The 26,486-nt window shown below is 48.4% G+C and overlaps 1 protein-coding gene across 1 annotated transcript; it reads right to left on the bottom strand.

Annotated features, from left to right (window-relative positions):
* Positions 1–202: 202 nt before the first annotated feature.
* DBH (dopamine beta-hydroxylase) lies at positions 203–26,004 on the bottom strand. The gene is made up of 12 exons (XM_014071234.2): positions 25,417–26,004; positions 20,680–20,826; positions 18,099–18,359; positions 16,034–16,210; positions 13,026–13,128; positions 9,884–10,050; positions 8,621–8,764; positions 7,060–7,098; positions 5,806–5,865; positions 3,707–3,834; positions 1,892–2,051; positions 203–332 (listed from the first exon to the last, which is right to left on the bottom strand). The coding sequence occupies exons 1-12, from the start codon at positions 25,759–25,761 to the stop codon at positions 210–212; spliced, it is 1,854 nt and encodes a 617-aa protein (XP_013926709.2). The 5' UTR covers positions 25,762–26,004; the 3' UTR covers positions 203–209.
* Positions 26,005–26,486: the final 482 nt, after the last annotated feature.

Below are 26,486 nucleotides of genomic sequence, written 5' to 3'. Positions count from 1 at the left end.
TGCTCAGGGAGCACAGCTGCTAGAAGGAAGGCTACTGTCCATGGCACCTTAAAATTTTAGAATACAACTGGAAGGCACCTTGGAGGTCTTCTAGTCCAGCCTCCTGGCTCAAGCAGGAGAACCTCCTCTCCTCCCTAAGCAAAGCCTTCCAGATCTGAAGTATCAACACAGCAGAGCTGAGGAGGGACGAGAGAGGCCCAAGGGCAGCCTCACTGAGCCCTTGCTAACTTGAGGCGGGTGGGGGCCAGAGAACTATGGTCTTCACAGTGAGCAGGCGCTGGCGTGGGCAATACTTGGGTGATTTTCGGTAAAGGTTGCTTTTCCCATTCACCCTAGAGAGAAAATGGAGATTTTAAGGGTCTGGAGTCCAAGCTATCAATCACCTACAAAGCCAGGTGACAATATACCCCACCTTACTTGGAAAAGACAGATAAGCATTGACTTATATAGCTGCAGGGGCAGAAAGACCCCAACCTGGAACCTGGAGAAGCCCTTCCTGTAGTAACCATGAGAGTCCTAGTGGGTCCCACACTTCAGGAGGAGCCAGAGTCCGCTGCATCTGGCAAAAAAGCCAACGCAGTCCTTGGCTGCCTTAACAGAGGGAGGGCATCAAGTTCGTGTGAAGGGGAACGCATCGCTTTATACTGCATTAGTGAGGCCACACTCCGAGGACGATATACAACCAAGTTGAAGGTCTTCCAGTCCTACGTCCTGCTCTGTGGCACGACAAAACCGCGCTCGACTAAAGCGCGCCCGATTAAACCGCGTCGCTGACGTCATCAACAGGGCGACAACAGCGAGCGCGGAGAAAGAAGAGCGCTTTAAATAGCGCTTTGAAAGCAAGCCGATTCAAGTTAAGGTAAGGGTTAGGTTTAGGGTTAGGTTAAGGGTTAGGGTATTGGAAGACTGCTATCACGTCACCCCGAGCTTTTCTCTTCGTTAGATTACCACACAGTTCCTTGGTTAGGGAATTGTTTTTTGCCTGATGGTCTGGTATCATTCCCTGCTTCTCTGGTCTACACCACAGAAGTCTACGCTTCTGATGTCATCGAGCCCTTAGTGACTCCTCCAAGGTGTCGGCTGTGGAGACAATTGGTTCTGATCTTTTTCTTTCTTAGCTTATTGTCTCTTTTGAAGGGTTTGTTTCTATGTCCATAGGTGGCTGATTTGTTCAAATGCCAAGCTTCCAGGGATTGATTGGGACCTCCAGGCTCCCACCCTTGGCCATGCCTCCTTCTCCGCCAGCCTCCCGCCATTTAAAGCCAGTTTTCTTCCACCACTAGCCCTCCCCTAGTCATTCACCCTGGCCAATGGGCCTCCGCCCCGTACCCTTCGACCCGGCTCATTCATGGAGGCACTCTTTGTCCCGGATCTCTGGTTGCGCAGGACAGTTAGCCCCCAGCCAATCGGGTGGCAGGCGGAAACCATGGTTCAAGATCACAGGGGCTCTGGGGCTCTGGGAGCAGTGCAGCAGCCAAACGGCAGAGACCTCAGGCGCTTGTTAGGGTAAGGAAGGGAGGGAGGGAGGGAGGGAGATCACATCCTGCCCCCAGCCCCATGGAAGGCAGCAAGAAGCTCATCTCTTAGAGGTCCTAGTGGTTTGGGTCTTAATTTGATCTAGGTCCAGGATGTTCATAAGTTTAAAGTGAACATGAACAGAGCCATAGTTCAGCCACAAACAAACAAATCCTCTCTCACACACAGACAGGAACTTATCCCCCCTCCCTCCCTCCCTCCCTCCCTCTCATCAAGAGCCCATAGAAGCCCAGTCAAAAGGGATGGGCTTGTATGGGCAAGAGGCCAGATTCAGCCCCAATCCAAGGGATCAGCAGAGCTCTCCAGCCAAGCATGCCCAAGGACGCCCTGAGGTTCCCCAGAGAGTCCTTCCTACCGGAAATCGGACAGCTGAGGATTTATTGCAGTGCATGGAAATTGGAGCAGAGTCATAAAGGGCTCTGAGGACTTCTCTGCTGAACAGGTTCCAAGAGACGGAAGAAAACTGCCTGGTGACTGAGGTGTCTGGGCATGTGCAGATGTCTTCATCGTTGAATCTACCGGAGGAGAGATGCTATGCATCAGGAACGGGAAAGTGGGACAGGGGGAAGGGGTCCCAACAACGAGAGCCAAGAATACAGAAGGATTTTACAAAGGCTCTGCAGTTTCAGTCTAGTGGTGCGGGAGAGATAAGGAACACATCTTTCAAAGGACCTGCTTTAGAAAATTTAGTGTAAAAGAAGATGAGGGGGAAGAAGAGGCGGAAAGTAATAATGAAACAATCCCATTTAACGAAAACACAGTAAACTAATCCTACGTTGCATCCTCCTTTGTCCACAGGGAGTTTTCAAGTATAAAGTGGATATAAGAGCCACAGTGGCACAGCGGTTAGAGTGTAGGACTGCAGGCTCCTTCTGCTGACTGCCGGCTGACTGCAATTTGGCAGTTAAATGTCAACAGGCTCCAGGTTGACTCAGCCTCCCGTCCTTCCAAGGTGGGTCAAATGAGGATCCAGATTGTTGGGGGCAAGAGGCTGACTCTGTAAACCACTTAGAGAGGGTTGTAAAGGACTGTAAAACGGCATGTAAGTGCTATTGTAAGTAAGTCAATAGTAAATGCCATTGATATTGTTATTTACTATTTTGCACTCAGCTCTGCTTTTAATGGTATTCATATTTGTATAATTACGGATCACATCCTACCACGGTAGTCTTCCAGTTGGGTGGAAAGTTACGACAGACCCCCCCCCCCAAGTCCTGGCAAGTGTATGACTGCACAGACACTCCCCCCCACCCACACCCTTGCTATCCCACAACTATGTTTTGAACATTTGACAACTGATTCATATTTATGGATGTTTGCAGCATCCTGCAATCAGGCAACTGTGAATTTTGGCATTTGGGGCTGGTTTCCACAGTGTTTACTTCTAGTGTATGGCAAAAAAAATGCCCATTGGGTAAAATGGATTTGTTTAACATTTGCTTAACAACCGCTGCAAAAAAAGTTTACCAAACCAGGCTTAGTCTGTAACTTGCTTAACCACTGCCACAACTTACAACTGTAATTCCGGGCTCAATGACAATCCCAAGGCCAGGACTGCAGAAGAACATCACTGAATGTTCACCAAAAAAGACATATTGCTTAAAGAACACCATCGGTTGTGAATCCAACCGGTTCCGATTTTAGAAGCCTTCTGAGAAGAGTCCTGGGATGATGGTGGGCCCTTTCCTCCTGCTTTTCAGCAGGCCCTCTTCCCTCTCTAGGCACCCAAATACGTTTTCTAAAGCCTCGGGGGTGGGGGCAGAGAACCAGCAGCCTTTGCTCCAAAGAGCCTCAGGATTCCCTGGTGAGGGAGCTGCCAGGATGAGGAGGGGGCTCCACAGCCTGTATGTAGCCCCCCTCCTGCTGAGCTGCTCCTCAGGGCAGCCCTCACTCCCTCCTCAGTCCGTAGTCAGAGAGACGTCCCGGCTGCCAACTCACCAAGGCTGATGAAGGCCTGGAAAAGAGCCCCTGGGGGTCTTCTCTGTGCCCAGCCACCCTGTGCTCCTCTCTTGCCCTCTTGTTCACCACAGCAGAGCAGAGCAAGGGCCCCTGGAGAGAGACGTCCCGAGGAATCGCCCTTCTTCCCTTGGCAGCAGAGACCTCATCTTAAAAACATTGCCATCCCCACCTGGGATGCCCGGCTGCTGCTGCTGTCCCTGCATCGTGTTACCTGTCCAGAAGCTGAAAATAGCGGTGCAGGTATCCCGGGTCGATGGCACTTTTGCACAGCTCCAGCTCCGTCTGGGGGTAGTAATGGACGTAGTTGACACACATCTCTTCCATGATTCCAAATCCTCCCTGCAGAAAAGGGAAGTGAAGCTCCTCAGCATCCTCCCCAGAAAGCCTTCCCAGTCCCTCCCCATTTTCCCTCCTCTGCCTCCATTTTGCCTGTCGGGACTATGGACGCAAATCATTCCTGACTGTTATCCACTGATGCAAATTCCCTCCCTGAGAGCATAATGATTTGTCTCCCTCCCCCCTTGCTGTTTGGCCAGCAAGGGGGTGTGTGTGACATTGGCCAACTGGACAACAGAAGCCTACTCCCAATCTCTGGCAGTGCTGCCTTCCTCTTGGCTTGCACGGAAGCTTAGGTTTAGGTTTTAGGTTTTATTGGGATTTATAAGCCGCCCTTTTCCCTGAGGGGACTCAGGGCGGCTTACATTCGTAGGGAAAGGGGAAGTGCAATATAACACAAAAACAGTGTGTAACTAAAATAAACAGTAAAAAACACAACTTTCATTCAGCATTCAACACTCGGGCGGGGTGAATTAGCGACTTATCCCCAGGCCTGGCGGGAAAGCCAGGTCTTGAGGGCTGTGCGGAAGGTCTGGACGGTGGTGAGGGTGCGAATCTCAGCGGGGAGGTCGTTCCACAGGGTCGGAGCTGCTACAGAAAAGGCTCTCCTCCGCGTAGTCGCCAGTCGGCATTGACTGGCGGATGGAATTCGGAGGAGGCCCAATCTATGTGATCTAATTGGTCGGAGGGAGGTAATCGGCAGGAGGCGGTCTCTCAGGTATCCAGATCCACTACCATGGAGGGCCTTAAAGATGGTGAGTAATACCCTGAAGCGCACCCGGAAATCGACAGGCAGCCAGTGCAGCTCGCGGAGGATGGGTGTTATGTGGGCGTACCGCGGTGCACCCACTATCACTCGCACGGCTGCATTCTGGACTAACTGCAGTCGCCGAATGCACTTCAAAGGCAGCCCCATGTAGAGCACATTGCAGTATTCCAGCCTAGAGATCACAAGGGCTTGAGTGACTGTTGTGAGTGCCTCCCGATTCAGGTAGGGTCGCAACTGGCGGACCAGGCGAACCTGGGCAAATGCCCCCCTGGTCACAGCTGACAAATGATGATCAAAAGTCAGCTGTGGGTCCAGGAGGACTCCCAAGTTGCGAACCCTATCTAGTAATGGACGTAGTTGACACACATCTCAGAGGTGTAAAATTTGACCCCCCAGCCTGAGCGATGGAACACTGGCCAAATTGTTGGGAGGAAAACACAACAGCCACTCGGTCTTGTCTGGGTTGAGTACCAGTTTGTTAACACTCATCCAGTTCTTAACGGCCTCAAGACCCTGGTTCATCACGTCCACCGCTTCATTGAGGGCATGGAAGCTGCCAGGCTCCTTCCATGCATTCCCAGCAAAACACCCGAGTTTGGCAGGTGGCAGCAGGCACAGAGGTGGCCCTTCAGCCCTTCTGAGGGATCTCTGTGGCCTTGGACCAAAAGGCCTCCCTGCCTTTTGGCAAACTCCAGGGGCCCTTGCTCTGCTCTGCTGTGGTGAACAAGAGGGCAAGAGAGGAGCGGAGGATGGCCAGGCACAGAGAAGACCCCCAGGGGCTCTTTTCCAGGCCTTCATCAGCCTTGGTGAGTTGGCAGCCTTCTTGGGCTGGCCAGGGGGGTCTGGTGATGGGGAGCTCATGCAAAGCCTTTCCTATTATAACGTGTATAAATAAGCTGCTTCAATCGAATAACATTCTAATATGACCGCTTTCACTATCAGGAAATGTCTCCTTATTTCTAGATTGAATTTCTCCTAGTTCAGTTTCCATCCATTCTTCCTTCTCTGACCTTCGGGTGCTTGGAAGCTGAAGGTTAGAAGACTCCCTAATAGGAAGGTCAGTTGGAGAGGTGGGGGCTCCAATGGAGCAGACGGCCATTCTTCTGCAGGTGAACTGAAAGCCTTCCTTCAATTGCTGGTTTCTGACTTGAGTCTTGGGGCAGCATTTCAAAAGTAGCCCAGCCCAAAATTCCAGCCCAACTCACCACTGTCGTCTCATTCCTGTCTTCTGTGTTGTACATGCAGGTGGTTCTCAGCACATCGCCCTGCGACAGAAAGCAGGCATGCTACAGCTACAGGAGGGCATCTAAGGCAGGGGTCTCCAACCTTGACAATTTTAACCTTTGCTGGCTGTGGAATTCTGGGAATTGAAGTCCACAAGTCTTAAAGTGTCCCAATTCTGTGCTGCCAGCTGTGCGTTGCTACTGCAGCTGCTGCTAATGGGGCTGCCCTTGTGACTCTCCTCCAGGGGTGCCCAGCGACTGAAGGTTATCCCAAAGGTACTTTTTTTCAAGAGGCAACTGGACTTTCTGTTTTTTTTTCTTTGAAGACGTTTCACTTCTCATCCAAGAAGCTTCTTCAGCTCTGACCCGATGGTGGTGGGTTTATGTCCTCATAAACGCATGGCTCAACATAGGAGAACAAGCACATCAGGACTAGATTCAGCAGCCCATCTGCATTCCAAAGACAAAGCCCACTCTTTTGAAGGCAGCAAAGTCCACATTTTGGACAGAGAGGACCGCTGGTTTGAAGGAGGGGTCACAGAGGCCATCTCTGTCCAAACTCAACAGCCCTCTCTCTACAGAGGTGGGGGGGGAGCGATACAACACCATCTATCTCCACTTTACAACACGGTCCTTTCAGCAGTTCCAAGAAGGCTCCACACCCATTTGCACCACTCAGATGACGCTGAGGACAGAGACAAGCCTCCAGGTGGCCTCAATGACCCCCTAAAAGGATGCAAATGGCCAGCTGTCTGCAAGGATATAAATATCCACAGATATCCCCACTATCCATTCCATTCCCCACCATCCAGCCAGAGCTGAAGAAGCTTCTTGGATGAGGAGCAAAACATCTTCAAAGAAAACAATCACAAAGTCCATTTGCCTTTTGAAAAAAGCACCTCTGGGACAGCTACGTCCTGGATGACTGAGGATCTCCATAGACATCTGTCCTCAAGGGAAGAGCACGGGGGCCGGGGGGGAGGGGAGGAAGCATGGGGAGGGAGCAAAGCTTCCAGCCAGGTATTAGGTGAGCCAGGGAGGAAGACGGGGTGCCTGGCTGTTCCTCCCTGGCTGCTCTGGTCTGGCCAATTGCTCTGGCCAACTGTGCTCCCCTACCCAGGGGGAAAGGGCTGCCTCAGTTCCACAAGGGGAGCTCTGAAAGAGGAGCCCATTCTGGTTCCTAGTTAGGCAATTCTAAGTCGTCCCCCCCCCCAAAGCAGAGCTGCGCTTGCTTACCGGGTAGACGGAGACCTCCTTCTTCAGCATGCGGATCTCCTGGAGAAAGATGTGGGGGGAGGAAAGGTTGGGAGGGTGTCAAAGAAGGGGAGGGCCAGGAATAAGATGCTGCTGCCTTCAAATTCTCAGTGTATTCAGCAGACCGATATCCTGACATAATCTTAAAAGATTCTTAGCATTTGACAAGCACCAACCAAAACAGCTGTTCTCTGGATGCATGGCATTGGACACCCCCCCCCCCCAAGTCCTGTCCCCTCCTCAAAAGCTCTGCTTCCTTGCTTTCTTTCACTGGAGACCAGATCAAGTTGGAGGCAGGGGGATGCCAACAAGAGGCCATTCCTTAATGCTGCCCCCCCGCAGCAAAAATGCTTCTGGCCACCAGATTGAGGGATGCGTAAGTGCCACCTGGAGCCCTGGCAGAAAGGAGCCATCACAGCCCCCAAACGCAGCTCCAGCTTCAGCCCAAAGTCCTTCCAGAGCATCTCCCTCCGAGGTGCACCAGGCCGACTTCCAACATGGCTCATCTCCCATCCTGAAACCAGAGCGACAGAGTGGCTTTGCTTTGGAGGAAGACCCCAACCCCTCATGGGAGAGCCTGATCCACACAGCTCTGATCATGGGGTCTTGGCATCACCACGGCCAGCGTGGAGGCCCTGGCACAGGAGGGGCTCTAATGTATCAAGAACTGCTTGCAAAGTAATAGTACAGCCCTTTCGACTTATCTACTGCTTCCCAGTGCTTCCCAGCCCTCTCTAAGCAGTTTACAGAGTCGGCCTCTTGTCCCCAACAATCTGGGTCCTCATTTTACCCACCTCGGAAGGACGAAAGGCCGAGTCAACCTGGAGCCCGGTGAGACTTGAACTCCGAAATTGCAGACAGCAGAAATAGCCTGCAGGACTGCACTCTGATCAATGCGCCACCGAGGCTCAGCTGCAAAAATGGTCTTTGGCTTTTGATGTTCCTTTTATAATTTTGGTTTATAACAGATATCAATTGGGGGGGGGGCTTCACAAGCCTGGCCTGGTTTCCACGGCTGTCCTGATGCAATCTGTTTCTTTCTGCAACTCTCCTTTGCTGCCTGGCTTCCCAGCCTGCTCCCCTCCTGGCCCGCCTTGGCCTTCCCTGTGTCTCTTTTTCCCTTCTCAGCTCAGAAGCTGAGCACATGCTCCTCAGAAGACACAGAGCCCTCCCACAAGGTAAGGGGGAAGAAGGAGGAAGTAGATCAGCCCCTCCCGAAAAGCCACAAGGCAGCTCAGCTACTCTGCAGCAGCCCGTCGCCCTTCGGCCTTGGCACTGAGAAAAGGCACCATCCTGGGCCAGAGGAAAGAGAGACAGCACCTGTGGGGTAGATTCCCCAGGAGCTCTCAGGACAAAGGCCTGCTCAGAGCCATTGGGGGGGGGGGAAGGCTTTTGCCCAGCAGAATGGCTGCTTTTTCTTAGAGGGGGGGGAATGGCAATGGCTGCTACTTTGAGGAGGGGGCTGAGTTTCTCTTCTACTTGCAGCAGAGACACATCCGTCACTGAGAGGGAAGACCACAATGCTTTCCCATCCCCTGGGTACCTGGAAGTGAGGGCTGTAGTGCCTGTCCCTGTTGACAATTTCCCAGTCTCTCCCTTCGTGGGACAGCATGGTCACCACGCTTCTCCCAGCCAGGTGGGTGTGGAGCTGAGAAGCAAAGATGTGGATCCCGTCAGGTGGCAAAGCCTGCAGGGAAGAGGAGGAAGATGAGCCTATTCCTTCGCAGGGAGAACACTCCCCTGGGAGGGGATCGGGGGGGGGGGAGGACCCTCGGAGGAAGGGGCATTGCAGGTGAAGACTCTGCCTGATGCCAGACCTGGTGGGCCCAGGGTGGGCTGCGGGCAAAGGCACAGCTGCAGCTTCCCAGAGTGCCCTTTAGGGAAAGCACTAGGTTGCCCGCCGTTTGCTTCTCATCCGCTGAATGCAACCCAGGATCAGAAATGAAGTTTCAGCTCTGGATCTCTCCCCTCTCCCATTTTTCAGAGGGTCCTAGGAGGCACTGCAGCTGAGGGAACTGATACGCGAAGGGAGCCCTGGACTTTTAGGGTAGCCATAAGCTGAGAAGGGGGCACTCAAATGGGGCTCCTGCCAGGCTCTGCTATGGGGGGGAAGACAGGGGTCCCCCCTCAGGTGTTCCCAGCTCCTCTGCAACTAGACAGGGGGGCTGGGGGGGGGATGCCACTGCTGCCTTGTGGATGGGAAGGAAGCGACCAGCGTTTCCATGTAAATTGGTCTTTTTAACCAATTGGGGAATTTGGACGTCATTCAGAATCAGACTGACTAAAAAGAATGGCTGGCTGGCTGGCTGGCTGGCTGGCTGGCTGGCTGGCTGGCTGGCTGGCTGGCTGGCAGGCAGGCAGGCAGGCAGGCAGGCAGGCAGGCAGGCAGGCAGGCAGGAAGGAAGGAAGGAAGGAAGGAAGGAAGGGGAAAAAGGGATGGAAGGAATGAAGGAAGGGGAGGCAGGCAGGAGGAAGAAAGGAAGGAAGGAAGGAAGAAAGGAAGAAAAGAAGGAAAAAGAAAGGGGATGGAAGGAATGAAGGAGGAGAGGCAGGCAGGAGGAAGGAAGGAAGGAAGGAAGGAAGGAAGGAAGGAAGGAAGGGAAAAGGGGATGGAAGGAAGGAAGGAGGGGGGAGGCAGGCAGGAGGAAGGAAAGAAGGAAGGGGATAGTTACTGGAAGTGCTGCAGGCCATGTCCCCCCCCCCAACAGCAACTTCTCCACTTTAAGAGGGAAGAGAAGGGACCCCTCCCACAGCCCAACATCTGCAAGGTTAGGAAGGCAGCCTAAGAAAACAGCAGAGGCCTTACCAGCTGGGTGCACTTGTCCGAGCAGTAGCCGGTGAGGAAGAAATGGCTTTCGCCAGGGGGAATTGCCATCACGGGCGTGTAGACCAGGCCTAGCTCCATGATCCCTGCATCATACTGTCGGAGGGAGGCCGTGTAATGGAGTCGGATTCCGGAGGAGTCGTGATGGCCTAGCAAGAAGCAAAGGGGAGGGGGGTGTTGCACAAAGACTGCTGAATAATGGGCACTGCCTTCCTTGCAAGAAGCACCCCAGCGGGGCCCAAGTTAAGTTATGGGCAGAATCCCAAGGGGTCAGCAGGATGGCATGGACAGTCTCTTTGATGTTGCTGAAGACCCCCCTGGAAAGAAGCACTCTACTCATAAAGGATCCCAGCAATGCCAGGCGACCTTGGCATCGGTGATGTCAGGCTCCCATTTGCCATCTGCCCCTCATGGTAGCTGGGACTGGGATAGGTTGTCTTGAGAAGAGACTGGGCCTTTCCTCTCCTTGAGTCTCCTGCTCTTCTTGTCTGGGGCCTGGAAATTACAGCAGCCCTTTTGCCCTGGGAGAGTGGGAGGATCTATAATGCCCTTCGGGTCCTGGCAGTGCCCATTGGCTGATCCCATATGCTAAACAATCTGCCCCTCCAGTCCTTTGGCAAATCCACTGCCCCATTGGAGTCCCCCCAGACCTAAGCCCAGCAAGGCCAGCCATGAGTTCCCTGAAGGACACTGAAGGCATTTCTTCAGGAAAGGGACTTCTTCTGTGCCTTCTCTGAAGATGGGATGGCCAGGTGGTCCTCCTGCCAACCTCTGACGTGCTCTGACGTCCGGCCAAAGGCTCACCGGACACAACTCTTGCCCAGAAAACAAAGACTGAATCAGAGTGTTCGTTTGGGTTGAAGGGGAATTGCTTCCCTCCTTGTTTTCAGGGGGTGCCCCCCCAGGACAGAGCTGTGGGAAGGTAAAAACAGAGGTCTCCTTGAAGCCCAAAAAGCCTCCTTCAAACCATCCCAGGAAGACAAGTACAAGCAGTAGAAAGTAGAGGGAAAGCCCCTCCCTCCCGGGCAGGTTCTGCCCTGAAAGAATCACCAGGTTCTGCAATGAGACATCCAGCAGTCCTTCCAGGTCAAAGGAGGGAGGCCCTGGGCCTGGTTTCCAGGATGGGCTTTTGGCAGGGAGAGCTCCACCAGGACCTCAAGTCCTCCTCATCATTGCTAACCATGGATTAGATTAGATTAGATTAGATTAACAGAGTTAGAAGGGACCTTGGAGGTCTTCTAGCCATGGATTAGATTAGATTAGATTAACAGAGTTAGAAGGGACCTTGGAGGTCTTCTAGCCATGGATTAGATTAGATTAGATTAACAGAGTTAGAAGGGACCTTGGAGGTCTTCTAGTTCAACCCTCCGCCCAAACAGGAGACCCTACACTATTTCTGACAGATGTCTTCTTGAAAGCGTCCAGGGACGAAGCTCCCACAACTTCTGTTCCATGGGTTGATTGCTCTCACTGTCAGGAAATTTCTCCTTATTTCCAGGTTGAATCTCTCCTTGGTCAGTTTCCATCCATTCTTCCTTGACTGGCCTTCAGATGCTTTGGAGAATAACTTGACCCCCCCCCTTCTCTGTGGCAGCTCATCAAATATTGGAAGACTGCTATCTTGTCTCCCCTGGTCCTTCTCTTCACTAGACTAGCCATGCCCAGTTCCTGCAACCGTTCATCCTATGTTTGAGCCTCCAGTCCCCTCATCATCCTGGTTGCTCTTGTCTGCACTTTTTCTAGAGTCTCAACATCTTTTTTATAGTGCGGTGAACAAAACTGGATGCAGTGTCCTAGGTGGGATATTACTAAGGCTTTATAAAGACTGGTATTGCTACCCAACTGCCATCCAGTCACCCCTTGCCTGCTTGCCAGAGGTGGGCAATCAGAGGTGGTGAGTGGAAGGTGAGTTCTGATGAGGCTGATGGAAGCTGCCAGATCTGATCAGGAGCAGCAGCTCAGCCTTCGGGAGCCACATTGGTTTCTTCCCTCTTCCATGCAGGAGAGCAGTCCTCTTCTGCCTCCAATCTAAATGGAGAGTTCAGATCACTTGAGCAGCTGCTTCCTGCCCGGATATTCTTTGACCCCAGATTTCCCCAGAAGAGGAAAGGTCATCAACCAGTGGAACCAATGCTCTCGTGATGCCCTGCTTTGGCTTAAGGGCAGGGGTGGGGGACAGGGAGCTTTCAGCTGCCCATGAACTGGGGAGGGGGCAGGAATCAGCCGGGAGCTCCCCCACCACTAGTCTCAGGAGCAGCAGGCCGTGGGGAGGCCTCATGGCACCCAATAGAGAGGGATGCTATGATCAGGCCAGCAAACCTTGATTTGGGGTGGGGGGAGGTGGGGACTGTCCCCTTCTACCGGCCACATTGCTGGTGGCCATCAGAGTAGCGCTATCTTCCCAGGAGGCCCTGGGGCTGCAGCCAGAGACAGCTGCTGGGCGGCTTCTTCTCCACCTGGCTTGCGCTTCAGCTGAGGTGCATCAAGGTGCCGGGGATCTTATGGGTGGAAACGAAGGACTGCAAAGCTCCCATTTGCCAGAACTGCCATACCTCTCAGCCCTAGGTGCGAAATAGCACAGCCCAGAGGCTGTACTTGTCTAAAATTACCCTTCAAGAACAGCAACTGAGTATGGAAATGTGGCCCCTCCCCACTTCCTTTTTTTAAACCTGCCAGCTGTCAAAACAAGGCAGTGCAAACAGAGGAAAGCGTGCTGACTGAGTTAGCTGAGAGAAGGGGGGGGCTCCTTCCCAGGTCAGCGAAAGACAGCAGGGATGGGGGGAGCTTTCACAGGGGGGAAGGGGGAGCAGGGCCCCCTATGGAGATCTGTAAAGTGACGGTGTGGCCCTTTTTCAGCTCCAAGCTGGCCGGAGGCTGCTTTCCTTCGCTTTGAAGGAGGCAAGGCTGCAAGAAAGGGGCCACTGGCTCAATTCAGGCAAGGCCAGGAGAGACCTTGGCAGGGGAAGAGGCAGCCTGAAAGATGGAGGGTGAGACGGCTGCCTTGTTCCTCCTGAAGAAAGCCCCTTCTCCTCTCCTCCCTCCCTCCCCTCTGTTCTCTCTCTGATCCCCAAAGCCTCAGCATCAGACTCCAGGGGCCAGCCCAGGTCTGCTGGGTCTCACTCACCTTCCAACAGCAGGGGATTGTGGTAGTGGACTTCCAGGCGCAAATATTTGGAGGAGCCGGGACCCCCAAAGGCGAGCCCTGCGTCTTTGGGGTAGTAAAAGGCCTGGAAGGAAGGAAGAGGGATCCTTGGTGGATCTGGCCCACTTCAGCAGCTCAAGCCAATCCTTCTCTGGGGACATCAGACCGAAGGTCCCCCAATATTTCTAGCTCAGCTTTTAATAAAGGGTGAGATAGTTTGCAACAGCACTTTGGGCTTCAACTACTACCCCGTCTTGGTGGGAGGCAAGAAACAATGAAGGACTCCTGGCAGGTCTACATGTCCCACCCGCCCAGCTTTACCATATCGCTCAGACCTCCCCAAGCCCCCAGAATCCCTTCAAGGGAATCTGGGGAGCCCAGAAGAGGCTGTTTCAGAACAGGGACCCAAAGGAGCCAGCCTTGTTTGGACCGCTCTCCATTGCCCCAAACCCCAAGCCTGGAACAAGTGAGCAAGCAAAGCGATTTTCCAGAGACAAGGTGGGCAAGCAGCCTTGGAGACCCCTGGTGGGAGAGATAGGTCACGTCTTCTTCATTCAAAATGTTGCTGGAGGCGAAATAGTTAAAAAGATCAATAGTTAAAAAGGTCAAATATTTAGGAGTTCATATTTCAACCTCAAATGGGAAGTTATATAAGTGTAATTATGAACCACTTTGGCATAGTATACAGACAGAGATGAAAAAATGGGAAAAGTTACAGTTATCCTTGCTGGGAAGCATAGCAGCAGTGAAAATGAATATTTTACCTAAATTTTTATTTCTTTTCCAAATGCTACCTATACTTTAAAAAGATGTGAACCTGTTAGAATGGCAGGAGGGTATTAATAAATTTGTATGGGCAGGGAAGAAGCTGAGAGTAAAACTAAAAATAATGCAAGATGCGCGTGAGAGGGGAGGTTTGAAATTACACAATTTAAAACTATACTACGACGCAGTAGCTTTATCTGTAATTAGTGATTGGATTAATTTAACAAATGATAGGATATTTAATATCGAGGGGTGTGATCTGGTATATGGCTGGCATGCTTACCTGCTTTATATAACAAAAAATTGGACAAGAATTTTAAAAGTCATATTTTAAGGAATGCTTTACTGCGGGTCTGGAAAAAATACCAATACAAATGAAATGATAAGATACCCATGTGGGCAATTCCTAGACATGCAATAGGAAATATGAACATAGTACAAAAACAGGATATAATTACTTACAGACAGCTTCTTACCCTAGAAAGGGGTGTATTACAACTAAAATCCTTGGATGAATTAAAAGAGGAAAAGGTAATACAAACATAGTTCCAGTATGGACAGCTACAGCCCAGGTGGAAAACAGATCAAAAAATTGGTTTTATGCAAGTCGAGGATAATTTATTTAAACAAATAAGAGATCAAAGCTTAATGCATATAAAGAGACTATACAATGTATTAATACAGATGGACTCCGAAACAGAATTAGTTAAAGACTGTATGATAAAGTGGGCTCAAAATATTGAAGAACCAATAATGTTGGATTCATGGGAAAGGATTTGGGTAAGAAATGTAAAATTTACATAAGCCCAAAACTTGAGAGAAAACTTTTATAAGAGGTTTTATAGATCGCATTTAGATGCTAAAAAGTTGGCTTCTATGTATCCGAACTTACAACCCAAATGCTGGAGATGTGATTCTGTCGACGCTACATATTTTCATATATGGTGGACTTGCAAGAAGGTTAAGGCATTTTGGATAAAAATATGGTGGATTATGCAAAATGTTCTTTAAAAAAGGACAAAGTTTACTCCTCAGTTATTTTTGTTAGGTATAATTACTGATGGTACAGCTGTAGAGATTAATTTGATTCTGCACTTAATAACGGCAGCTAGATTGTTGGTGGCACAATACTGGAAGAAGGAAGATTTGCCTACAATTCAAGAATGGATATTGAAAGTCACAGATTTAGCCGAGATGGCTAAAATATCTGCATATCTTAAGGACCACTCAAACGAGAGATATAAACGAGACTGGAATAAATGAATCGATTATATACAAAGTAAATATGGGACTAAGAAATTCCAGATAGTTTATGATTAAGATTAGGAATGATATAAACTGTTTAAAGTTAGCCTAACAAGGAGGAGCTCAATTTAAAGATGTTATCAATTTTCTATTCTTTTTTTCAAATATATTTTAGACTGTTTTTGTTAAAGATTTATACCGTGTATGGGTTCTGGGAAGTCGGGGGAGGGAAGGCTGGAGGGGGTGGGTGGGGTTGAGGGGGGGGAGGGTAGGATGTATATTAGGCTTGACGAGGGGTGTTAGATTTTAAAGTAATATGATTGCACATGTATACTGTCTTCTCTTATTTTTTCTTTAAAACTAAGATATGTTAAGTATATTGATATGGAAGCATAAATACCATCAACATAGAATGGAGTTTGCTCAGAAGCTGAAATACACCAAGTGAATGAGAGGAAGAGTGGGAAACAGGAGAGAAGAAAGATAGGAAGAGAGGGATAGGAGAAAGGGTAAGGGGGGAAGATGAGGAGGATAAGGAGGAGTGGAATGAAGAGAGAGGAGAAGGTGAAAGGAAGGGGAAGTAGAGTAGAAAAGGATGATGGAGGGAAGAAAGGAGGTAGGAGAGAGGTAGAAGAAAGAGGTGTATGGAGAGCAGAAGAGCTAATAATGGGTTTTTATCTTTCTGGGCGTTGATGGCAAGAGGAACTGATGTAATTACTACTTAATACAATAGGATATTGGCTATGTAATAGTATACATGTGATTATATGTTATGAAAATGGAAAATAAAAAAGTATATTTAAATAAAAAAACAAGGTGTGGGGGGAAAAAAATGTTGCTGGAGGCCAGGATGGCCAATTTGGGGCCAAAAACAGCCTGGACATTTCCTGAAGCATCGTCTGAGGACAGCAGAGCCAGGGGGGCTTCCCACCCAGGTTTTTCTCCCCCCACAGTTCCTGGTTAAGGCCCCTGAGGCTCACCTGCGCACCCATCGCCCAGGCAGCCAAGACGTGCCGACAGAAATTCAGGCGCTGTGGCTTCATCTCGGAGTGGCAAGGGCCGCTGTAGTGGGGGAAGGCTGGGAAGTGGGGGCTGCACTGGAAGACCTCCATGTGATGCACCAGGGCTTCATTGCCACCTGTGACCACCGGCTCATACTGAGGGAGGAAGGGAAGAGGTAGTCACACTCCAAGCCCTGCAAGCACTCTTGACAGGAGAAGCAAATCCTCCATTTCATCTCCTTAAAGGCAGACAATTTAGGGTGGATAAAAGTCCCCTCACCAGTGTGAGAAGCCACAATGGAAAGTCCCCATTGGGCTCTTCTGCAAAGAGGAATCTCCTTGATCTCAAAATGAATCAGGTGGAGCATCAGCATTGCTCGCTCATCTGAAAATCCACAAAAATGGAAAATGGCCTTAGGCTGACTGTGATGAGGGGACTGAACCTCCTTCCTCCTGCTGGATATGAAGAAATAGCACAGTCAGCTTAGTTAGCCCTCTCTTCTGGGTTCACACAACATGCTAGCTAGATTCTCAGAAATCCCCGTGAGAACTAAACCCAGGCCAAGGCCTTCGCTCCAATGATGCCAAACTAAAGAGGCCCAGTTCACGCACCATGCGGGGGCACCGCTGAGTCCCAGCCATGGGAAATGTTTCTCCCGCCAGAGGCAGGACACCCCTCTCCCCCTTCCTCTTCCTGCCCCCAAGAGGCAGAAGGAATAGTTGGACAAGGCGGGATCCACCTTTCCTTCCTTTGCACAATGCGGAAGAATGCTGGAACTAAGGCTAAAAATATGATGACGAAAAAGGAGGAGAAGAGACTGGGCTGCCATCTTTCAGAAATGGTGTAGGGTCTCCTGCTTGGGTGGGGGGTTGGACTACAAGGTCCCTTCCAACTCTGTTAATCTGTAACTTGTAATGATGATGTTTTACCGTGATGGAAGAAGTACTTCAACCACTGCATTTGAAATGGACTCTGCAAAGCTTCCATCTAATCTAACCATTGGAAGAGACCTTTGCTGAAAGTTGGAAAAGGGGGAAACAATATAATCACCATATTTTTTGGATTTTTTTCAATCTTGACTGAGTAGGATGCTGGCTGCATAGATGGGGCCACTGGGGATGGTTGCAATCCTTGTGTGGAAAGTTAGCATCCACCCCTCTTAGAAGAATGAAATATTTTACAATATATTTAAAAAGGCAGAATATTATATTTCCCCTGAAGGAGAAACATGTTTCTAAAGACAGAAACTCAGAGCCACAGTACCCTGCTCCCAAGCAGATACTAAGCCAAGGCCAACTTTTAGAAATGCAGTTTTGGTCATCCATTCAAGACAGGATATTTTGAACAAAGGCAAAACGGTAGGATCAGCCCTCACTCAAGATCCAAACCAGGACAAAGACATTAAGATACAATAGGAATGGCCCAACAATCTTTCGAGACACAAGCCTCCTCATTATATCATCTCAGAGAGTCCAGGCTTCAATCAAACTTAATTCAGACAATCTAAAAAGTTAGCTATCACCCCTGCCGACGCCCCACGAGAGTCTGACAACCACTAGAAGACATGTTCTTGCACAGGAACAGGAAGCTCAAGGGCATGGCCCAAGAGAGGGTATAAATAACCCTCACTCTTAACAATTGTGTTCAGCTGTCCAGGACTTCAAACCATGTGGTCCTGTCCATCAATAAACCCTTAAAATTATTCTGTTATATTATTGTTATCGTTGTTAGTACATGTGTTAATATTTCTTTTCGTTCTTTCTCTGTTTCTTTGTAAATGATATATCCTGACAATAAAATGTATTCAAAATGTTTATGAAACAAACAAACAAACCATCTTTCCAAGCAGGCTCCATGTTTTCAGTGTCTTTCTCCTCACTTGGAACGGAACCAGATGGATATTTCTTCCAACACTTGTTAGTGGCTATCTTGCACAAGATGGCCATGATTCAGAAAGAATTGGACCCCTGCAAAGCACCTTGGAGGACTTGAACCTGAATCTGTGAGGGAGAAAGAAAATGGGGAGGCGGGGTGTCTACTCACCATGACAATATGATGCTTTTCAAAGCCATCCGGAAGTTTGATCATGTAACACCAGTATGTGGTCTCCTGGTGGGGAATGGTCACGTCTGGGACTCGAATCTCCATGGTCTTCAGGTCCCCAGGCAGTGGGGGAACTCGGATCTTGGGCTTTAGAAGTTGCACCCGCTGCAGTCCCTTCCGGAGCAGAGCAGAAATATTGATGGCTTCGAGAGACGGAGCTGGTTTCTCCAAAATGCCGTAAATGAGATGCACAGTTCCATCCTGGAAGGGAAGACATCAAGCACTCTCTCTGAGCCACCAAGGATAAAGCTGGGCAGCCCGATTTAGGTGGACTCGCTTGCTGGCTGGAAGAAGCTCAGAAAGAAAGCAGTGGCCACTGAAAAGGCTTCCTTGGGTTGGAGAATGATCAGAACCCCAAGGCTGGCTGAAGGGCTAATTTAAACAGGGAGCAGCATCCTCTGTAAGAGATGCCATCATGGAAATGAGCACAGCACTGAAAAGAATTCCCAGCAGAGTCTAACCACCTTAAGACTGCATCATAAAACAGGGAATGCCAGATAATAATTGCCAATTAAGCCTCAGTGCAATCCAGCGGCCTGTGTTTTGGCCACTGAGCTCCATAAGGACGAATCTCTTGAACACAAGATTTCAATGACTATTCTAAGTGTACGTTTGCCATAGAATATCCTTACATTTGAGTCCAATAGTTTCTCTTAACTGAAATTAAAAATACTGAAGCCACACAAGCACATAGAAATTCCAACAAATTGTAAACGTTCAGCAATGGTTGTTTTTTTAAAAAAGAAAACTAGTAGCATTGCTCTTCAGATTTTTCTAAAATTTTAGGTCAGCTGGCCTTGCGATCCATTTCTGCAGCTTAGCTTGTTTGGCCTCAGCTTGTTTGGTCTCAAAGGGGCTTGGCTCCCATCACAGTCTAAATCTAGAAAAGCCCCTTTCTAGATTTAGACTGTTATGGGAGCCCAGCCCCTTTGGGGCTTTGATGGCATAATGCGGGCTTGCTTATATATTTAATTATTTAATATTTCTTATTTTTACAATAGGTATAACTTACTCAATCCATAAGGGTGAATAAAATGATCCACTCTCACTAAATACATTCTGTCATGCCCCCATCAGAGTCTGAATCTGAGATGGGGCTCTGATGGCTGTGGAGGAAGCTGGGGAAGGGCAAAGTCAGGCTGGGCAGAGCAGGGAAGAGGTAGAACAAGAAGAGGGGGTTCTGATGAAGACGAAGACCTCCCTCATCCTAGGGCACGCAGGGAAGAATGCAAAAGAGAGCAACAACGGTTGTGTGGTTTACGAGGAAGGAAAGGGCCCCGATTCCCTTCCCAAGGCACACCTGGGGATGGAGTTTAAAGGAGAGGCAGTTGGGAGGGGCGTTTGTCAGGAACAAACACTGAGTTCATCTAGTGTTGAGAGTTGTGGCCTGCATTTCTGGCATTCTTCCTGACTGTTTGAATTTATTGCTGTGCTTCTGTGTGCTTATCTTGCCTTGTTGGGATTATTCACTTCTTGAACTCATTACTTGCCCTGCTGGGGTGATTGATTGCAGTCATTCTGCTTACAGCATTTGGACTGAAGTATCTGCAAACAGAGGCTGCTGCAGGCTTGTGAGAGAGTTTTTCTCCAGGCCGGAGAGTAACGAGACATTGGGTCAAAGCTGGAGCCAATAAAGAGACTCACATTGGTTCTTTGGCTGTGTTGCCTTTGTGCCAAGCCCCAGGTCACCACACATATCCATCAAAAAGCAGTTCATCAAAGGCATCATTCACTCAATCTGGGCTGCTTTGCTCTACCAATATTCCTCATTTAGCAACTGACTCATTTAGTGACCCTTCAACCAGTTTTCACATTTGAGATCTGGAAGTCTGTATATAAAAGAAAGCTGAAGTAAGGTCATAAGCACAGTTGTGGTTTCGCTTAGCAACTTCTTTGCTTCTGAGAATTGTGGTTGCTAAACAAAGACTACCTGTTTTGTGAAATACCCCCAGAGCTGGGGCCATCCATATTTGTAGGTGGGGGAGTTATTCCTTACTATTAAAATAGTCTATTCCCTCTCCAAGCCCTGACAAAACTGTGAGGAGGAAAACTTGTCACAGGCCCTCTCTAAAATATTTGAGCAAGTTAGCATGAACGATGTCACAAAATTCAGGATTGCAGCATTATTTCTCTCTGTGTTCTTTACTTTCTCTCTTCTGGCATTGCGGGCCAGTTAATATTATGAGATTTGGGCTGCTTTCAACTGCTATGAGCCTGTTAGATGGAAGTGAAGGGTCAACAACCTGGAAGGTCAACATACAAGAGAGACTGACGAAGCCATTCAGGCAGGGAAAACCAAAGAACTGTTTTCTTTTTTAAAAAAAAAAGGAAAATGGAGATTTAAAAGTTCAGCAATTCAGACTTGAGGTTTTGATTTCCATTTTCAAAACATAAAATTAGATTGTTCAAAACAAAGCATTTTCAGGATATTCTGCCTCCCTCCCTGCATTTTTCTCTTCAGATTTGGGACAGTTCTTTTTCAAAATTGCTTTCTGAAGCAGAAGGTGACTAAAAGTTCTACCTCAATCAGATAATCCTTTGGATCACAGGTGGCAAAGGGCCTCTTGAAGAGGAGGGAGAGCCCACCGCCAATTCTCTGTGCCGTCAGAAGATGGTAGTTCTGCTGGGCGTCCATGTGCAGCTGTGTGCCTTGGTCACTCCAGGCATCCTACAGGTGAAGCAACAAGAAGGTTCGTATTTCAGAGGGCAGAGATCAAAAGGGCATTGCGGGCCAGTTAAGCATCAGGTCTTGGATTTGCACTTTAACTAAAGAAATCTTGGAGTCCCCTTGTTAAAATTTTCAAAATTAAGACTATAAGTAACAATGAACTTGCAAAATTGGAATATGGATACTCTGAATTTTTGTGAGTCCCTAAACTGTAGCTTCTTTAGCCCATAATGAATTCAGGGCTAAAGTAGGTTCCACCTAATCTACTTAGTTTGGAATCGCCTCATTACTTTTTTTTGGATTTAACAACATGAAACAACATGAGAGAAAAAAGCTCTGGAGGTGTCTCTATACACATAAGGAATTTATAGATTTCATGAAGAATACCAATTCAAGGCCATGCCTGTCAGGCATGCCTCCTTCTATATCCAAGAAAGAAAAACCTCAACTCCATTTGAATAGAGATAAAGTACTTTTACTAGATATGAATTGAAAGCAGCGAAAAGGAAAGCAAGATCTGAGCCAAAAAGGTGCAAACATGTACATATCAAACATTTACCCAGCACCCTCCCCCCAATTTTGCAGATTGGACAACCCAGTGTCCAATCTGCAACTCCCTAAGGTGTCATGTGGGGTACATCTTCAAAAAAGCCTCATCAAGTTGGTATGCGAGACGGTTGGCCTTGACCAAGTCCAAACACAGGCCACCAGCATGCATAGAAGATGGTGAGAACAAAACTCCCTTTTTCATACTCCTCCAGCACCAGTAATTCCCCCTCCCAAATATCTCAAGCCCTCTCCTTCCCCATTTCTATGGCAGCAGATAGCAAGCAAGGAGAGTAGAGGCTGACAAAGAAATACCTCATCTGAGCTTCTAGCACCAGGACTGGCTGGGGCTGGACCCAGATTCGCCTGACATTTCTTTTTAAGAAGAAACTAGACAGCCACTTATCTGAAATGGTGTATAGGTTCTCCTGCTTGAGCAGATGGCTGGACTAGAAGATCTCCAAGGTCCCTTCCAGCTTCTATTCTATTCTATTCTATTCTATTCTATTCTATTCTATTCTATTCTCATTCTCATTCCTATTCCGTTCTATTTCTATTCTATTCTATTCTTCTTGGGCTGTGGAGCTAACTAAAATCCCATGGAGATTTTCCTTGTAAGCACCAAGTTAGAAGCAACAAGAGAACTATCTCCTCAACGTCCGAATGGGGAGACCATCCAGGATTTTACAGCTTGAGTCATTATTCTGTTTTTCTGCAAGAATCCTGAAGCATTTCTTTGCAGTCATCAAGCTGGGCCTGAGGCTAAAGCCAAACAAGGCAAGTTGATCTGGAATCTGTGCTGAGATCAGCTCCATCAGGATATTTATGGGGTGGGACAATTCATCCAGGAGAGTCAGGGATAAGGGAGGGACGTAAAAAGACCAGCAACCACCTCAGTTGCACGACCAGAGCTCAGAAATGGCCAAACAGTCTCTGAGCATCCCTGCTTGCAATCTGGAACTTCTACGGGCCTCATGAAATAAGATGAAAGTCTCCAAGATGGAAATATGCCTCGGCTACTGCTGGTGTGAATCACCTGCCAGCTTTACCCCTCCATCTCTTTCTTGCTAATGACCGCTGTTACTCAGAAAGAGATCCAAGGAGGCTCAGTGCTGGGAGAGGCGAGGGAGCAAAAGGTCAGAGATGCTTCTGCAAAAACTCTGCTGTGGGACTCATCTGGGTAAGACCCACATTGGTGTGGGTTACTCTTCACATAAAGAGGCTTTAGGCCACGGTGGAAGGCATCTTCTTTTAGAAAAATTTCATACCTCAGTATTTGATTTTCCTGGAGTAAATGTGCTCTTTTTCTTTTAAGCGACTCTGTTTCTGAAGCATACTTTAGCAGAAATCACCAGCAGCCTCATTGATCAGACTCCTTAGTCGGCATCTCAGCTCTAAGCCTCCTTGTTGTGACGCTCATCTACCAAAGATTTTACACTCAATGGCTTCACTAGGTTTAAGAGATTAATAGACTTGGAAGGGACCTTGCAGGTCATCTAGTCCAACCCCCTTCCCAAGCAGACCCTACACCATTTCTGACAGATGGCAGTCCAGTCTCTTCTTGAAGGCTCCCAGCGATGAAGCTCCCACAACTTCTGTTCCATAGGTTGATTGTTCTCACTGTCAAAAAAATTCTCCTTATTTCTAGGTTGAATCTCTCCTTGTTCAGTTTCCATCCATTGTTCCTTGTTTAGCCTTTGGAGAATACCTTGACCTCCCCCCCGTCTGTGGCAGCCCCTCAAATATTGGAAGACTGCTATCTTGTCTCCCCTGGTCCTTCTCTTTACTAGACTAGGCATACTTACGGTAGTTCCCGCAACCATTCATCCTGTGTTTCATCCTCCAGTCATCTGGTTGCTCTTCTCTGCACTCTTTCTAGTCTCAACCTCTTTTTTATAGTGTGGTGACTAAAACTGGATGCATATTCTAGGTGTGGTCTTACTAAGGCTTTACAAAGTGGTGTTAGTACCTCACTTGATTTTGATTATATCTCTCTGTTAATGCAGTTTAGGATGTGTTGGCGTTTTTGGTTGCCCCTGCACACTGCTGATTCATATTCAGCTGGTTGTCCACTAAGACTCCAAGATCTCTCTCACAGTCTCTGCTATTAAGCCTGGTTTCACCATCTTTTTATGTACTTTTGGTTCTTCTTGCCCAAGTACAAGACTTCACTTGTCTCTACATTGAATTTCATTTTGTCCCACTACCTCTCACAGACCCCAGGCTTTAAGTTAAGGGAAGCCATTGAGTGGGCTCGTGTTACCACAAGTGTGTGTGTGTGTGTGTGTACTATGGTCTTTGAACCTGACATTTCTCCAGCCCATCTTTTGAATTTGTTCCGGGTGGGGACTTTTGCTGCCTTGTAATCCTTCTGATGGTATCCCACCCTCCTAATCTTTGGATATTGTCACTGGCAAGAATGTAGCCTTGTTGACCTGCATGGCTGGTCAGAAAAGTCCCTTTCAGTGGGGCAATTGGGCCTCATCTTTGCCAGGGAAGCACCCAGGCTCACAGGCGCAATTACTCCATGGCATCTTATATTCTGGGGTAGAGGTTCCCCGCGGAAGGAGGGACAATTCATGTTAAAAGATAAAACCCCAAGAATCTGTTTTCAGTTATGGTTTAAAAAATAAAATAAAAATTAGCTAAACTAAGCATAAAACAATGATGAATGTTAATTTCAAGTACATTCAGTGCAGTTTTAATATTAGCTTGTTCAAACACAGACTGTTCCTTGGCTCATACCTTAAAAATAGCAGACTTAGAATCAGAATCCTAGGGCTGGAAGGAACCTTGAACTCCCTGCCCAAGATAGAAATCTTGAGAGCATCCCAGGCAAATGGCTGCCTAATCTTTTCTTGAAAATCTCCAGTGATGGGGCTCCACACAGCTGCAGAGGCAAGCTGTTCCATTGATTAACTGTTTTCACTGTCAGGAAATTTCTCCTTACTTCTAGCTTGGACCTCTCTTAACAAGCTTCCATCCAGTGCTTCTTGTCCGATCCGGGATGAAGCGGCAGAAACCCACTTCTGTTGTTGCCCCCGATCCTCCTTTTCACTATACTAGATAGACCAATTCCTACAATTGTTTTTCACATTATATCACCAATCACCTTTGTTGTTCTCCTCTGCAGTCTTTCCAGAGCCTCAACATCTTTTATGTATCGTGGCAACCAGAACTGGATGCAGGATTCCAAGTTTGGTTTTACAAGTGTACTATAGGCCTTTGCTCTGTTGATGCAGTCCAGAACAGCATTGGCTTTTTTGGCAGCTGCAGCACACTGCTGTCCCATGCTCAAATGGTTGTCCACTACGACTCTTAGATCTGTCTCAAAGTTACTACAGCTTTAACAGATTAACAAATTGGAAGGGACCTTGTAAGTCATCTAGTCCAACCCCCCACTCAAGCAGAAGACCCTGTACCATTACTGAAAGATGGCAGTCCAGTCTCTTCTTGAAAGTGCCCAGTGATGAAGCTCCCACAACCTCCGAAGGCAACTTCTGTTCGATTGGTTGTTCTCACTGTCAGAAAATTTCTCCTTATTTCTAGGTTTAATCTCTCCTTGATCAGTTTCCATCCATTATTCAAGTGCCTTGGAAAATAGCTGAGCCAGGTATCACCTATTCTATTTCATGCATTTGGTTTTTCCTGCCCAAGTCCTGACCTTACTTTTCACATCACTGGAGAGGGCCTTTTCTCTTGTCTGTCAAGGTCCTTCTGAATCATGAGTATCTTCCAAAATGTTGGCTATTCCCTCCAGTTTTGTGTCATCTGCAAATTTGAGTTCCCTGTCTATTCCCTCATCAAGATCTAGACCTTCTCAAAGCCTGTTTCGTGGTCTGGTCCTCCCCCAGGTTCACCCACTCAGTGACCAATGAAGGAATTAACCCCAGAGATATAGAAGCAAGGCTCCCTCTTCCTTGGACATCCTCCTTGGAATTAAAAAAAACTATGTCGTGTCAGTATCAACAGAGATCCCAATAGAGGAAGGAGACCCCCAGCCCAGGTCTGTTTGGCATAGGAACTGCTTCCCTGCTTACCCACCGCAAAATAGAACTGGACCCCATCGCTCCATAGGACAGCCAGATCTGCCTCCTGAAAGCCACCACGGTCTGACATGCCAAAGAGAAAGCCATATTTCAGCTCCTTGGCCACAATCCGGAAATGCACCTCCTCCAGGTGGTAGCTGATGTTCCAGGAGAGCTCCAGGAGGCCCTGAGGGTCCAGGGGCACCTTGTATGGGAAGTTCTCTCTTCGCTCTGTGCCTTGGAGGGCCATCACCAGAAGAACCAAGAAGACAGCGAGCAGGGAGAAGTACAGGGATGCTGCTTCCCGGACCTTGAGCACCAGGCAGGCATCTCCCTTCGGCCGCCTCCCAGAGCTTGGCATTCTGGCCAGCAAGAATCACGGGGCTCTCAACTCTTCCCATTTATAAAGAGACCCTCCTAGCAATTGGATCGGTAATTCCCCTTAATTACATTTGGTGGGTAGAAAATCGGATTGGGCCACTGAACAGACCTGCCTGTGTCCTCATGCCCCTGGGCCCGGGTGCTTGTCGCTTTCTGCTTCTCTCTAATTGTCTTTAATTGTTTGTGGACATCATCAACGGGAATTTAAGTGGACTGGATAGGGTTTTTTTCTTTTTTAATGTCCTTTTAATGCTTTTTGAAAAGCTGGCCTGGAAGTTGATTTGTCTCCCAATCCTGTGTGTGCTTTGTCTCTCTTTCTCTGCTGTTCTCTTCCATCCTCCAAAATGGAGTCAGAAATGAGACGTTGTGGGAACTGCTGAGTGGCCAGAAAGTCTCACCCTGGTGTACCAACAGCCAAAGGAGGCTGGGATTTCTCCCCAAAGGCCACTCCATAATTGCAGAGAGCTGCCCTTACTCTAAGCCCTAATGCCCCAGAATTTGCAATTGCTCCTTGTAGAAGTCAAGACACACCCACCCCTCCTAAAGAATGAAATATTTGAGGAATATTAAAAAGGCAGGATAGAATATTTCCTTTAAAGGAGGATTGGGGGAAAATATCAAGGGAGGCAGAAGCCAGCCCCAGTCTCCCTGCCCCAAGCAGAAATCGAGAAGGCCAGCTTTTAGAAATGCAGATTTGGTAATCCA

This window comes from Thamnophis sirtalis, unplaced genomic scaffold, assembly GCF_051295495.1.
Source record: "Thamnophis sirtalis isolate CommonGarterSnake01/CBP01778 unplaced genomic scaffold, rThaSir2_p1.2 scaffold_2, whole genome shotgun sequence".
NCBI classification, from domain to species: domain Eukaryota; kingdom Metazoa; phylum Chordata; class Lepidosauria; order Squamata; family Natricidae; genus Thamnophis; species Thamnophis sirtalis.
Note: the sequence above shows the minus strand (reverse complement) of the source record. Positions and strands in the feature narration are given on the sequence as shown.

Coding starts and splice junctions, on each gene's coding strand:
- DBH (XM_014071234.2), bottom strand. CDS start 25,761: ATGCCAAGCTCTGGGAGGCGGCCGAAGGGAGATGCCTGCCTGGTGCTC. Junction 20,827..25,416: donor GGGTCCAGTTCTATTTTGCG/GTGGGTAAGCAG, acceptor CTTCACCTGTAG/GATGCCTGGAGTGACCAAGG. Junction 3,835..5,805: donor ACAGGAATGAGACGACAGTG/GTGAGTTGGGCT, acceptor CCTTTTCTGCAG/GGAGGATTTGGAATCATGGA.